A 15,878-nucleotide genomic window follows, 5' to 3' on the forward strand; every position below is an offset into this window, starting at 1 on the left:
TAGTTAAAATCCTGTTGAAGTTACATACTCAGTTGACTATTACTTGATTATTCTTTGTAGTTCCTCAGAGGAACAGAAGAGTATCCGGAAATTGTTATTTTTTTTCTTTTAGATGGAGAGAGTGTGTGTGTGTGTGTAACCCTATCAATTTAAATCCTCACATGCTGCTTAACACTTATAAGCATTTGTCTATTTTTTGTGAAAGATCCAAATTCTGCATTTATGTGTTAATGAAATTGGTTTTTAAATGGACCGAGAGGTCAGGCACAAGAAGAAACAGCATAAATTGTTTCTCTGTTCTGTTATTATAGAATAAATAATTTTGATAAAATCTTTCCTTAAAAATGTAATGAGCCAAAATAATCCCTGGTGAACAGTGACCAGACCAGGAAAAATCCAGGTTAGTCTTTTTTCTTGATTTATAATAATTTGCTACAGAAAAGCAATCTAACAGTAAGCTCTTTCATTCAGAATATAACTTATTCACTTCTCAAACACTATAAAAGCAGATTTTGAGAATTAAGATCTTATTACAAGTTAAAAGGTCACAAAATTCAGTCTCTTCTGAAGCAAATAGATTACGTATCACACAAGAGAAATTTAATAAAATTGTTATTACAGTATATTTAACAGTGAGCATTTTGTCTGGCTATAAAAATTATGGATATTGATTTCAGATAAAATTCTCTCTGGTCTAGAGCGATATCTTGTTTTATAACTGTATAATTCCATTGGTGTTTTAGCTTAGAAATACTATTAGCAATTTTGAGCACTCAAAAAACGCTCCCCCACCCCTGTGAATCCCTATCACACGTAAAGAAATTGACCTTTAATTACAGCAAGTAAGTATTTTTCTGTGGCTTAGTGATATTTGTAGAAATGTGATTTTAAAAAAAACAAGCCCCATGGTTCTTGGGAAAATCAAGTTCAAATTCAGCCTTATGTGAACATTGTAACTGGCAGAACATGACACAGACTGGCAGGGCTACCTTACCTGTACAAAGTGTGACTAGTTCCCTCCTTTAATTTTTTTAAATCTTTTGAAGCCAAATTTAAAGAAGAATAATTATCTTATTCCCCTGTTCTTTTCCAGAGAAAAGAACATACATGGTGGAAAAACACCAGTACTTGCTGCTACAATATCTTAGCAGTGCTGCAAATACAAAGTAAAGATTAATCATACATTTTACATTTATTTGCAGCTTTTCTTTAGAAGAACAATAAGTGCAAACAGAAGAAGAAATATTTGCCACCAGGAAATTCGTTAACTGGCTTTGAAACCACACTGAGAAGTGGTAGAAAGACTAATGGCCCTATTACAACTCTTATGAACCAGAGGGAAACAATGTTCTTGGGAGTATTGTGTAATGGTATAACAAACGTGTTTGTCTGGACCTCAGAGGGTGTCAGATTTCAACTTCTGATAATGAAAATCACTTGCAATGTACTTTTATAAAATCATATTAACCTACAGTTATACTAAAATACCTGGGTTTAAAGCACAATCAATACAGGATGCTTGGATATTAGAGTAGCATCTTTAAAAACAATAAAGGGACTTGGATTTGAGTTGAAGTCCCTGTTAGGAATCCAGGATTTGGCTCAAGAACGATAAGCCAGGAGTGATGCCAGGTGAAACCTGGAATAAAACTTTCACTCATATCTGCTCTTGTGGTTAAGGAGCCAAAAGGAACTGTACAGCAAGGATACTTGAACACTTGAGAGGCTGCAGCAATGGTAATTATGGTAGTGAAGACTGTAGTGAACAATTAACCTCCTTCTGCAGCTGATGGAGGACAACTGCAGAATATATGGAGTAACAGTTTCATAAACATGAGAGTGTTTTTCTCTCTCTCATTAGAATGTTATTTTGCTATTAACAACTATTGAAGAGATGAAATATTGCCTTACATTCTATTTCTTATAAACACAAAACTCTAATTTCTTTGTGTTTTTCAGCTAAGCTGCATCAAGAGACATATCAGAGACATCTAGTGACCTCCACTTGGATCCTTCACATGTAACTTGTCAGCAGAGCAAGATGGCAGTAGCATTTATGAGCACTGATCACACTGTCTTCAGGTAAAATTAAGACTTCCATCTCTAAAATGCTGCTCATAATTTAAAAAAAGAATCATGTTGAAGTTTGCCATCCTGGGTGTTCACATCTGGCTGAATTTTTTGCTTTAAGTTTTTGAAGCTCAGCAAAAATAGCCTCAGTCCTCCTCTGAGAAGAGGAAACACTAAATCCCTCATACTCTGTGCTCTTCCTGATATTCCCAGACATAAGGAAGCTGCTGGGGACAATCTGACAATGATTTGGAAGAGAAAAGGAAATGCAGAAAGCACAGGACAAGGTAATGGCAAGATAGGATGGAAACAACAGACGACAAAATCAGTATAAACAGAACATATAAGTGGGGTTGGGGCCATTTAAATGCAAACAGAGTAAGAAAAGTAGTGATGTGTGACTAGCACTGTGAAGGAAAGAAAAATAACTTTCAGGAGGTTAAGTATACAAAGGAAAGTCTAACAAACAGGTTCATGGAAGGAACCTATGCCCACTTTCATAAACTGAAATTCAACTCTAGTGTCTATATTTCTTGCAGCAGCTAAGAAAGCAGTATTGACCAACTTTTGTCCTTAGCATGTTTTGCATTTAGCTACCTGCATTGTGCAACACAGCCTTCTCTCAGAATATCCTTCATTTGCTGCACTAGCACTGAAATTATAAAACCTCTTAATGATAGATGTGGAAACAAGGAAGAGTTGCCTCAATATTCAAAAATGGTTTGTTCTTTATCAGATCTGTATCCTTGAATCTTGCTGAGCGTCTGTGATATGCAGCTCAAAAGCAGGATCTGAAAATAATTTACAAGTGAAGATAATTTATAGAATATTCTATTAGGCAATCATAAACAAGTGAAGTAGAAATGTACATATTTTAAAATATCTATTTTAGCTTGTTCTATCTTGAAAGGTTTAGAATTTATCAAATCTACATCAGTTCTCCTCAAGAGTCTATCACACAAAAAAAACCTTCTGTCTCCCTCCAGGTTTCCCAGGCCACCAGTCAGCATGTGAAACCCACTAGTGCAGGCCAAGCCTCATCCTGTTCTCGCACTTGCCTAACCTGCCGTTTCTTCCAGATGCAGTTGAAGTGCTGAAGTTGTTCTCACCACAAAGGCCCAGGTTCTGCCAGTGACCTTTTCCAGGGCTCATCTACGTCTCAACTAGTCGCTTGTGTCATGTTCTCCAGGGCTTTTTTCCATAAAACAATTAGAAAACCTCAGCCAAAAGAACATTAAAAGCATTAAGGTAAACACTCGAAAGCTAAGAAACTTGAAATTTAACAAGAAACTTGAAGTTGTTTCAAGGTTACTCATGCAAATTTAAAATGATCCTCTTCTGTCAAGGTGCACACAACTGAGTACCACTTGTTTATTTTTCACAGGACTGGTGCCTTTTCCAAGAAACTCAGTGAACAATACTGCAGGAATTAATCAGGTTTCTGTGGGCACACCACCAATGACAAAGGACTCTACATCAGTTTTTGTGGTACGTATGAAGTGCAGGGTGCCTGTGGAGGTGATCTAGTCTTGCTTAGATCAGTAGCATCTAAACATTTCTCATGTTCCCCATCTAATCTCAAAGCATCTGTTTCTCAAGTGACTTAGACATTAGCCTTGCTGCAACACCAGGATGCTGGCCTGACACCACAAGGATGATGTGACCACATCTTACTTGTTTGAACAGCCTGAAACTCCTTTCCTAAATGTCTCCGCTAGAGAGAAGCAACTCTCAGCTGAGAGTAACTTAAAAATGCATGGCAATGCATTTCCATCTCAGCAATTCTCCACATCTTGAGGCCTCTGTACTTACAGAACTGGTTTAAGGCAGCTTTTTCCTTTACTGAAAGGTCATTGTTCTGTTGGATAAAACTGTAACTATTTATGGTTTATAAACTTCCCCTGCACTATTCTGTAAGATATTTAAATATATGCTTCTGTGGCTGTTACCCCTACATATGCTGCAGACATACCATTGTCTTTTGTCTTTGCTGCTATAATTATGAGATGCTGTTCATTACAAGATTTCAGAAATTATCACTGATAAGTCCTCAGTCTGTCATGAAAATGATGGTGGTGTTCCTGGTGCATATTATATTTCAGGTGAACTTGTTTTGGCTTATCTTCAGTGACATTTACAGTTTACACAGCTGTTCTGTGGAAACATTAGGTATTTCAAGTATTTATTGAGAAATTGCTTTGTTCTGCTCCAGGGTTGGGTTTTCTTAAAACATGTGAAAGTGTTCCTACATATCAAGAAATTACCCTCAAATATTTTCCTTATATTGTAGGTGTGTTTACCTCTTGGAAACAATCCCCCTCTCATTCCAGTTTAAGTTAATTAAGTTTCTATTCATACGTAAATTCACATCATATTACATGCTCTTTGTATTTCCTATAGGTAACAAGATGAATCTCAAGTTACATGCCCTATAAATTAGACCATTTAATGTGCCCCGGGACAGGATAGATGAAAGATTTATACAAGGTACGTGCAGTTACCATCTCCATTTTTATCTAGACGTAATGTTGTGTTCTGGTTTTATGCTTTGCAAACTCAGTGCTATCTTTTATAATCTGATGAGGGTTCTACTTGATAGAAAATAAACAGGTCTTTATTCATTCCTTGTATGAAGCAAGATGTTTAAATCTCTCCTACTTAATGACACCATAGTTCAATTCACGGACAAAAGGATATCATTTTCCATAACACAGGGCACAAGAAACTTGTGGCTAGGTGTTAGGTTGGAGCTGCAAGCAAGCGCTTGAACAGCATGAAGGATTTTGTCAACGATCCCTAGACACAGTTGAAAATCAACTCAACCTACTGCACAAGTGCCAGTGTTTTGCCTGGACTGGCTCAAACGCTTACAGAGTGAAGACTGAGTTCACTAATTCAAATTTTCCATAAACATCACTGCTCTGCAGTTAGTTTCCAGGAATGTATTGCCTATCCTTACAGAGATCAATGTGTGAAAAGATCCCCTATTTAAAACACAGCAGTAAACTAAAAGAGGTGAAATAAACATTTTAAAAGTTGATATTAATTTCACACAATTACCTCTGCTTTATCTTGAAAGCCAAGATTCAAACTGTAACACAAAGTGCATCATAGCTGGTTTTGTTCATAGGTTTCCTACCACTGATTCATGACAAAATGGAAGACGTTATCTGTCAATTAGAATATCGGATTTCCAGACTCAAAAGAGGTAATCTGCCTTTACTTTCTGTTGTATCTGGATTAGTGGGCATAAACAAGATAAGCAACAAAATGGCTTCTTAGGAAAAAGGCAGAATTTTCTGCAGTTTTACTGCATTCTATTTATATTTAGTTTGCTGGTAGATAGAGTTGTAACTCAAATTGGTGTTGGGGGGAATTAGTTTTTCATAACTAGTGGGAGACACCTAGGTAACAGCTCTGAAGTATGAGCACAAGCAAGTCAGAAATTAATCAGGTGAAAAGCAGAAGTGCTCCATGGGCACCTCATGCTCCCAACAGACAAATAAACTGAACACTAAAAACATACCAAAACAGTCACAACCAGATCACATCTAGGATCCTACTCTCTCAAGGACTGATGTATACCCTTGTATACTGCAAACCATTTCAGAGAGCTTGTACAGAGATTCAAAGAAAATAATATACTTTTCCAAATATAGAATTTCTCATTTCCTTCCCTCCTCTAACCTCTTTTGTGCTTCTCCTATTTATTTATTTAGGTGTTTCTTCCCTTTTTCCCCTTCCCTCAACTTCTCGAGTTTCTCCTGGATTTTGGGGGTTGTCTTTTTTTTCTTTTATTTCTTTTTATCTTTGATTTCAAGTTTTCCTCTCCTTTACCTTTTCCTGGGTTTAATCTAAAGTTATGGAGGAAAATAGTGGGAATTACAATTGGCAGCAAAGTGACCACAAAACAATGCATAAAAGTTTAACAGTTTTCACCTCATTTTGCAGTCCTCTACTTGGAAAAGAAGATAACGGCATCTAGAGGAAAAATATTTGCTACCAATCGGAAAAAAGCTGATTACCATGCTTCACTGAAAAAATGCAAAGAGGCTGGAGGGTCTATTGCCACTCCAAGCAACCCAGGGGAGAATGATGCCATTCTGTACTTTGTGAAAAGTTTTAATACCTATGCCTACCTGGGGATAAAGGAATCTCTAACTCCAAGCAAATTCCAGTTCCTGGATGGCACACAATTGAACTATACTAACTGGTATTTAAATGAACCTGCTGGCAAAGAGGAATGTGTTGAGATGTACACTGATGGCACTTGGAATGACAAAAGGTGCAACCAGCATCACCTTGTTGTCTGTCAGTTTTAGTGCTTCCCCCTGCTGCTGTCTGGCAGGGTCCCTGGAACATGCTTTTCTCTCTTGTCCCTTCGTTTGTAGCTAGTGAACTCAGATAATGCAGCACAAAAATAAAAGTCACTCTTCCCCAGCCTGATTTGTCTTTTAAATGAATGCCAGCTGTAAAGAGGAAATTACTTACAATGAGAGCAGTGGCCGTTTTTCCTGTGCTGTTATTCATTGCCCACTGAGTTTCTTCATAGGAGTGCCCAGGGGTTCCTACTGCTCTGCTAACCTGCTGACTTAGTGAAATAGCAAAAAGTAGATTTCTTGGGCTCATACCTAAAGTGACATGTGGCCACAAGATCTTCTGGCACTCCTTTACTGAGAAGCCTCAAAATTGTGTGTGTTTTGATCCCTTTCTGTAAGTTTCCCTCACTAAACCTGCCTGTACAGATGCTCCGGCTACCACTGCTGTTGCTCAGCCTGCATTTCTCTGGCCATCTTCACCCATAACAGATTCCCTAGAAGTAAGCAGTGCTGCTAGGGTGACACAGAGCTACAAGCACAAGGGAGACTCACCCACCTTACCCACGGGAAAGCTTTAGAGTCAGAGGTCTTTACCATTCTTATGCCTGAAGAGTGGTGGCCATAAGCCACCTGTCTTGAGCCTCTCCAGCAATTCTTAATCCCTTTCCTGACTCAAAGTGATAGCAGCACAGAAAGCCCAACATCATGTGGGATGTGTGTGGAAGAAAACACACAGGAGCTGAGATGTTACAGTGCCCATGTCTTTTGAGATCAGTAGAGCCCTGGCAAGTTAACTTTTTTTAAGCTAGATAGTAGGGAGGTTCAAATACAGCTAATTTGTGGGCACCACAGAGCTGCTTGGCAGAACCTGATCAGGATTCCAATGGGACTAAGCTTGGGTGATGCCTACATTTCTGAAGCAGCCTATGTTCTGTGCTCGTTGCTGAAGCTGCTCAGAGCCTGCACCCTCCAGCTCAAGCTGAAGGCTTATTTAAGACAAAACTATCTGAATAATTTTGTAACTGGGGTCCAGTCACCTACTGAAGTTATTTCTAAGGTTAGATGTGCAGTTGTGCAGTGCAACAGGCACATCCCGAGATGTCTATGATTTTTTTCCCTTCCTCTGGGGCAGCTGACTTCTGAAGTGTCTGAAGGTTCTGCATAAGCTCCCTGATGCAGTGCAAAGGCTGGTGGAGCATCCAGGCATGCCTCCATACATACCAAGCCAAACGCCTGGCTATCAGTCACACTCACTCCCATGGGCTGTGTTAGCTCCAGCCTGGTCGTGAAGAGCTGAGCAAGGAAACCTCCATCTCTAGCAGCAGACCAGCTCCTCTCGTGCTCTGAGTGACATGGAGACAGAACAGTCGAAGTACGAAGGTAACTGTGGAGGCAAGGCAAGCTCACAGCTGATGTGGACGCAGGGGCCAGCAAAAGGGCTGCTTGGAACCTCGTAGCACTGCACATGGCTGTAATTCCAGAGCAGCAACTGGCCATGCACGACATTCCTGTGCTGGCTTAAATTCAATTCCTCAAATATTTTGAGTACGTGTTCTCACCACCTGCTTTATGACAAGGCATGGATCTTCCTGGCCTCTGTTCAGCCCTCTGCTAGATGTCATGGCCTGTGAATCATTCTTGCTGTCACTCTCTGCAAACTAAGCAATTCGTCTTACAGGTATTAGGATGATTAATGCAGCAGGGATAACAACAAACCAGGACACCTTTCTGCTTGAACAATTTGGTGCCTGCAGGTGGTCTACCTCCACAGGTTACTTAATTATTCACTTCAGCAATATTCAGATCCTTCATCTTTGTAATGTATACTAAATAGGACTGTGTTTCTCTGTTCTAGGAACTGTAAAGTTATCCCAACATACAGAGAGAAAAGTTTTGTAAGCAAAGTCCTGAGTTTATCCAACATATCTATTCAGCACATAAGGAAATCTACAAGCTGTTAACTAATACCCTGTTGCTGGACAACACAGCCGAAGTATAAACTACTGAATCCTTTTTCAGGTAAGGTCTAGGCAGACTTATGTTGCTACGTTAATCCAGTTGAAACAGGTACATAGAGGGGAAAATGAGGACTCAGGAGTCCGTAGGCACTGTTTCCCTTTCAAACTCTATTCTTACTCTTACGAATGTTTTGCAGCTGACCAGTATCTGCCTGCACCCATCAGCTCACCCACCCACAGTCTTCAGCCTTGCGTGACTCAACATCATGAAACTAACTCTGCCACAAGCACGAGTAAACAGGAACACAGGCATCACCTCGTGCAGTAGTTTTCCACTCATTGTATTCCAATGAAGTTTAGGAAGTTCACAATGATTAATATCAGCCTAAGAATGAAGTTGAACCCTCTCAAACATTTAAAGTCATGTTAAGTTTTTTATTTTATCCTGCTTATCACCAGGGGGTTAGGGAGTCATCTCAAAATCAGAGCTAATTGCAGGTGTGTGAAAGAAAATAGATGCCTTTAGCGTCAGTCTGATGAATGTGTGCCACAGCAGAAACATTCCCCCACCACCACGTTTGGGCATTTTCCTCTGTGGCTCCCAGGGAAGAGGGCAAAGGACTTAATGTGTTACTCCACAGCTACGAATGCTGGCCCCCTCAGACACTCCAGCTACTTGGGGTAATAGAAGAGGCCCTAAAACCTCAAAGCAAACATATATTTCTCACTCTGCCTGAAGGTGCTCTCTCCAGCAACCCTGCTAACAGCAGGCAGGTCTGGAACCAGCAGTCTTGGCTTGGAAAGCAGACTGGTTTGGCATTTGGGCACCTAGTTAAATTTCTAAATCTGAATGAAAGGGCAGCACAACATCTGATCTGTAGAACAACAGGATTCCCCAAGGCTGGCAACTCTTTGCTTCAAAGTTATTTCTGAAACATTTATGAACTTATTTTAAAACCCTAATCCACCTGACCCTAACCTCAAATACTAGCTGTGCCCTCTAAGACTGCCACCATTTACCATGTATTTACCGGTACCTGTACATGTACTGGACCACCTAGCTTGCCAACAAGCCAGTGTGATGTTTGATTTTCAGCCAATGGAGAGCATCACTTCCAAAGGTGAGTAATGACACCACCACCTCAACTAAGATTAAAATCATATTAATCCTAAAAGCTAATGAAGAACAGGATAAGTAAATTGCTTGCAAAGAAACTTAAAGGATTTGGTTTTGGCAGGATCAATGAAATATTAGTGTCAAACATCAAAGGTAGAAGTCACATGTCAAATTTTGGGGAAAATGTTACTGATTCTGCGTTGTACAGTGGAAAACAGTTTTTTCCCAAAAAGTTCAGAAAACTTTAATTCTGTAAAAATTATCCATCACAAAAAAGCAATTCTTAGTACTCATTATTCCCTGTAAAAAACACCCTAGCTCAATTTCCATGTTTTGTGAGAGTTTAAAAAAAACTATTTCCAGTTAGATGACTTCAACATCTCAGGGACGTGCTTGAAGTCTGAACTTTGGTTTCAGTAGGTGCAAACATATACCCCTTTGGCTATCTCCATTGCAAGACAGATAGTTGCACAGATTTCAGCATCCCCACCACAAGGATTTTAACCCAGGCTGCAATTTGGCCTTCACACCTTTCCTTGTTGTCAGACCAGTGCTAGATGCAGTACTGTGCACAGGTAAGAGGGCCATTTCTCAGGGACTATGTAGTGCCATCTGCACAACTGTGTGGAGCAGAGCCAGAGCTGACTTAGCAAAGTCTCTAAAAGGGGTTTCTAGGAACTTTGTATTCCATGTAATAGACACTGCAGCAGCCTGACTGCAGCTATGATTTTTTAAATATTTGAATAAAGCTAAGCTTCTTGTAAGTAGCAAATGGTTTGTTGAACATACATAGATGGAAGAGTTGGGTGTCTGAACCCCTGCAATAACTTTAGGGGTATCAGCCCTCATGTTCTGAAGGCTGCATGTGCTACTCATTAAACTCAGATTCTAACTGGTTATTATTATCAGATTATTCACTTCTGAGTAAATAAGATGATTTACAAGGAAAGCCCAAGTGGTTTCCTGGCAAAAAAAAGGGCCATCATTTTCCACTACAAATGCTTTAGGACTGCCTCCTAAAGCAGCTTCAGCGTGTGTGAACAGCCAGCTATTGCTTTGTTGATCCTGAGCAAACTGTGGTCAAGGCAGAACAGCTTCATCCTTTCTTTGGAAAGGATTGTGCCACTTTAAGAACACCAAGTGGGAGGTGATACAGGCACCACTATACAAACAAGTACCTGTGCACGCTGCTGCACTCACCTGAGCCTCACACAGCTCAGGGGACTCTGCCCTCACCTCCTCCAGTTTGTCTAGCAGGTTGAACACCACCTTCTCTGACACACGCTCTCACTGCCAGACAGCAGAGGATGGACGCCCAGACAAAGCAACTTGAATTTATCTGCAAGACACCTTGAGGACACTGAAAAAAGGTAAGAGTGGACAGAAAACAGCTGAATGACTGCAAGACCATGCAAGCTTTGGAGAAAGCCAGAACTTATTTCAGGCAGTCAAGTTGAGGAAGATGCAAGCATTCAACTCAAATTCAACCACTTGCTGGCCTTGCAGCAAAAATAAGGGGATAGCTAACCTATTTCTGATTTGGTTATGAGGTTGTCAGCAGGGAAGGGATGAAAAGGAAAATATGGAGTTGCTACTCATGTAATTTATTTTAGGTTCACTAATATCTAAATAGTTTGCTAAATGGTTATGGAGTTGTGTCTGCAAATGCACTTGCATATATCTAAAGGCAAACTTTTTTTTTTGGTTAGCAGACCATCAGCTTGTATAAGTTTATACAAAAATGTTTAAAGTCTAAACATTTCAGAACAGAAGTATATTTGATGTATATAACCCTTCTCTGCAATACACTCAAGAGTCAGAGATCTAATAGGCATATGCCAGGAACTCTAAAATAACACATAAAGCTGCCTTTTTAGACGAAATACAAAATCAGAATTTACATGTGCAGAAAAAGTGATTTATGCATACTTTGATAGTAGCAGAGAAACACTTCTGTTGCATTTTAACTTTCATTGCAGTCACCTGCTTACTTTGGAAATGAGGTGAATCATACTACAACTAAAGGCATGATTAGCCAAATCACAGCAGCATGCTATATTAGCATTATTAAACATACTCTGTCTTCATCATACCATTTATTTAACATCTTTTCTGAAATTTTACACATCTGATTTCTGCACCCAAACTTCTTTTTTAAAAAAAAAATCTTTCAGCTGGATTTGCATTCTGTAGTGAGTTTATTCACAGAAAGCGAAATGTACACAGGTTTTTCTTAAAAGTAACCAGACTAAACTACAGCAGGCTTTATAAAACCTGAAATACTTTAAAATTAATACTGAAATATTTATAATTAGCACTTTATTCAGTTTACTTGTTGAGGAAACATTTATAATACAAGCACATTCAGTGATATTTCTTTTAATATTTTATGATTCTGAGCATTTTCATAACACTTTAGGTTTGAAACGTTTGGCCCTCTAGGGATCAAAGCAGTGTTATTACATCTTTTTGATGTTTTCCATTGTTTTCTGTAGATGCAGCCTTTTTTCTAAGGTACTAAACTACTAAATTTGATTTCTGGTTTTTATAGGAGTTAAGTGACAATTTCAACTTGCATTAATAGTTATGTTTTGATCATTATCTTCATTTCAAGCCAATCATTGTGCAAGAAATCCAGATATCAGAACTTTTCACATTTCTACTGTTTTCTACCTCCACTTACAAAACAGTCACAGAAGTGGCAGCTGCACAGTTACAAGGCACACTACAGGCATTGTAGCATCATCACTCCAGCAGCAATGACCTCTTCAGAAAACTAGTCTATACATGTGTAATTATCTTTAAATATTAATAGGAAATTAGCAGTTATGTTAGAGAACAAGTACACTATAACACTCATTTTCCCTACTTGAAGGCAAAATATTTAAATCAGAGTGAAGCAGGAAGCAGAACAAGTTCATTGCTGTTGCTGGTTTAGATCTTTTGACTTGTTCTCCCATTAAAATAAGTACATACCAGGGAGAAGAGGTGTTCACATCTCTGCAAAATGGGAAGTATTCTGCAGCTCCAGTTGCGCTAAAGCAGCTGAGAGTGTGTATCTAACTGGGCAGCTCTCACATCTAGATAATAAAACCCCTCCCCACATAAAGAGCTATAAACTCTGTTTGTATAAGATACTGGTAATTCAATATCACATATCTACTTTCATCTGATATACTAAATCAGCGTATTTTAGTGGAATTGCTGACCAGCTAAAATATCAAAAACAATTGTGTAGAGAGATAACTAACATTCAGTCTTTAACTTTTCAGATGTATGTTTTTGTTTAGTACTATCGACTGTGTTTTTTCATCCAATCCGGCTATATTAATCTCTAGCAGGCAAACCAGTGATTGAGCACTGTCACTCGATAACACAAAGTTTGTGACCAAGGTATTTCCAAAAGTCTCAATGCAACTATATTATGTAGAAGTTCTTTCGTACTGTCTGCTCTAGCTTCAGTCTGTTTCAGTAATAATGAAAGTGCAAGCTTATGCTGAATAGGACCCTGCCTTTGGGGACAGAGGAGGAGGAAAAAGGAAGGACTGATCCTTACTTAAATATTATTGAATAGTACAATGGATGGCCCAGAGCTCTTGCAGAAAACTTGTCCTGGCTGATCTTTTTTTTTTCTTAAAGCCACAATTATTTTCTTTGGTGTAGGAATAGTTTTTCTCTTCCCTCCTCTTCCTCCCAAAGTGGAATGTGGAAGAGGCCATCAAACAAATTGCGATTACTGGACAAGATACATGATAAACACCAATACCCTACCACCTGCTTCAGGGACAGCAGCAGAACCAAGCCTCTCAATATGTTTTTGCATCCAGGTCTTCACAAATGATACTTACTGCTGAGATCCATATGCCTATATTTGTCAATATTTTCTTGCCTATGAGAACATCTGGGGTAGAACCCAGTGCTGTTGCCAAGTTTCAAGTAACACTAGAAACAAAAATCTTAGAGCAGGCCACCCAGCACAAAATTAAACACTGAATTCACCTGTTTGGACATTAGTCAAGAGTCTAGTTTCCTTGATGTGCTTCCATAAATACTCAGTCACACAAGCCTATAATCGAGTGTCAGCCTGAGGCATGTTTATGCTTGCTTTAAAAATATTTAGCAGCAAGGTTTTTACTCAGTGAGAGCACTGAGTACTTCACCAACAGGAAATTTGTTCTGTTGTAGGCACTGAGGTTCTTACCTGCCTGAAGTCACCCAACTCCAGAAATCATTTAAGAGGCATAGGCTGCACATAGAATTATGGGTGTAAGCATCTAAATATGAGTGTAAACCTGAAACACATTGGAGGCAATGAAGGAATTGCAGCAGCTTTTTTGTTGGATCTGAAGATGAGTAAAGGCAAACAGTCTTTGCCCACATTTCTTGTTTGCTTCCAACTGAGTCTTTTGCTCTCAGGTGCTTTTTGGTTGACATTAAATGCTGTAGCTACTAATCAGAATATCCTGATAGAAACAAGAGAAAACATAACTCAAGTCACTGATATGAAACAGGCCTTGCAGACTTTGATCCATTCTGCCTTTTGGTGGCTGCACGTAGAAGTTTACTAGGGTCCCAAGTAATTTTTTAAAACTTGTTTTTCTGTTCTCAGAGGTTTGCCAGTAGTACTAGATTTGCGACCTTTCCAAGTAGAAAAAACTATTACATGACAGTCAATTATTCTGAAGTTTGGAGGACAAATTTTATAAATAGATGCCATTTCAGATACCAGATCATCTTTCTGCCCCATGCAAAACATCTACAGAGGAACCACAACTGAGAGCAAGGAACAGACTGGGAGGCCACAGCCTCCCACAAGCATCTTGCTCAGGGACTTTCTCATGTGACAATGACCCCTCTAAGCTTCAGAAGGCCGTCTTAAAGCTTTACACTACTTCTGTAGGCTGCAAATCAGCCTTTTTTGCATACCATTCAGCATTTGGCCTCATGATACACTGAGGAAGCATAGCTTCCCCCCCGAGTTGTGATCAGGGGATAAATACATCTGGGTTTTCCTAAGTTTTTCCCTACTGTTAGTTCTCTAAAAATCAAAAGATATTCATAAGTAACTTGAAGGAAAAAAAAAGCAAGATTAGCAGAGAAAAACAACTGACTTTTTAGCATAGGTTCATTATAGCTAGAAACAAAGATTACAGTCAATACAGCAATGCCTGCAGCAGGCAGGACAAGCAGTCAAATAGTTTCACCTGGTGGGGAATGATTGGGGTAGATTCCTCCCAGGGCAGAAACCACAAGGCAGCTGTCTCAACTGCACCCTGCCCATCCACTTCACTGGGAGAGAAGCCCATGCCAAAGAGAATCACCCTCTCCGCCTATATGTGATTTCACCTTTTCCTGATACTTAAAAGTTAAGACTTCAAATCAAATGGTAAAACAGTATTTTTTAGCTTGTCTATATTGCAGAAGGCTGTAAGCTGGCAGACCAGAACATCAGCTACACATGCTACAGTGCAAGTCTTTTAGTTTCCTGGTTACATAGTCCTCTGCAGCAGTTGTGTGCCATGATCTTAAAGATATTATAAACCATAAATGGATCTGTGCTAAGATAAAGGCAGCAGTGAAGCAATCCACAATCTAAGATGTACATTTTTACAAGGCCTACTTTAGATTGCATTAAACATATGCAGTCAATGAAGCATACCAGCTTCATTTCCAAAATCACATAGCAAGGTTATAATTTGATTTTCTGTGGATGTATAAGGATAGAATTGTGATTTTGCTAAGAATTATGTCCACTGTGCTAAGATGACCCCTTCTTTAGTATCCAAAAAGGTCTTACATCAACTATAGTTCAGAAAAAAACCTTTAATTTGTGTAGCTTCAGGCAAATCTTAAATGAAACACTGAAAATGGAAGAAACCAGAAATCACACTTCTCTAATAGGTCTCTTATTCCCCTCCCTAAATGCCTTCGTTATTGTATACTTCTTTAGAGAAGTCATTTATTGCATTCCATTTATTGCCTTCAGCTGCAATACTTCCAGAGGCTTTACTCTTCTACCTAGTTGTTAAATTTAGGAGATAGATCTAGAGCATCCTTCACTGCAAAATATTTTGTGGTTTAGACACCAGATTTGATATACTCACACGTTCAGTCATGAGGATTTTAGTTGAGATAAAGAACTTGCAAAGCTCCAGGACAGTGTTCATTTTTTCTGAAACAAACACCACTGCTTCTTTATTTCTAGAGCCATGTTTTGGTTGACCACTACTTTGATTCATTCATACCCTCTCATAATCAAACCTTAGAGGTTTAGAAAGCTGGCAGGGATACTGTCGCGGACTGCCTGTGTCTTCTTCCGATGGGTCGCAACCAACCGACTGTTGCGACCACAAGGTATTCTCTCCAAACTCCAGGAGGGAAATGCCCCACTCCCTCTTGGGAGTGCCCCACCTT

The 15,878-nt window shown here is 39.3% G+C and overlaps 1 protein-coding gene across 1 annotated transcript; it reads left to right on the forward strand.

The window, feature by feature from the left end:
- Nucleotides 1–2,041: 2,041 nt before the first annotated feature.
- On the forward strand, nt 2,042–6,392 carry LOC104371398 (pulmonary surfactant-associated protein A). Its single transcript, XM_009982022.2, has 4 exons — nt 2,042–2,082; nt 2,284–2,357; nt 5,201–5,278; nt 6,022–6,392. The coding sequence occupies exons 1-4, from the start codon at nt 2,042–2,044 to the stop codon at nt 6,390–6,392; spliced, it is 564 nt and encodes a 187-aa protein (XP_009980324.2).
- The last annotated feature ends 9,486 nt before the right edge of the window (nt 6,393–15,878 follow it).

The sequence above is a fragment of the Tauraco erythrolophus genome, chromosome 9, assembly GCF_009769465.1.
Source record: "Tauraco erythrolophus isolate bTauEry1 chromosome 9, bTauEry1.pri, whole genome shotgun sequence".
NCBI classification, from domain to species: Eukaryota; Metazoa; Chordata; class Aves; order Musophagiformes; family Musophagidae; genus Tauraco; species Tauraco erythrolophus.

Coding starts and splice junctions, on each gene's coding strand:
- LOC104371398 (XM_009982022.2), top strand. CDS start 2,042: ATGGCAGTAGCATTTATGAGCACTGATCACACTGTCTTCAG. Junction 2,083..2,283: donor ACTGATCACACTGTCTTCAG/GTAAAATTAAGA, acceptor TGATATTCCCAG/ACATAAGGAAGCTGCTGGGG. Junction 5,279..6,021: donor GATTTCCAGACTCAAAAGAG/GTAATCTGCCTT, acceptor CTCATTTTGCAG/TCCTCTACTTGGAAAAGAAG.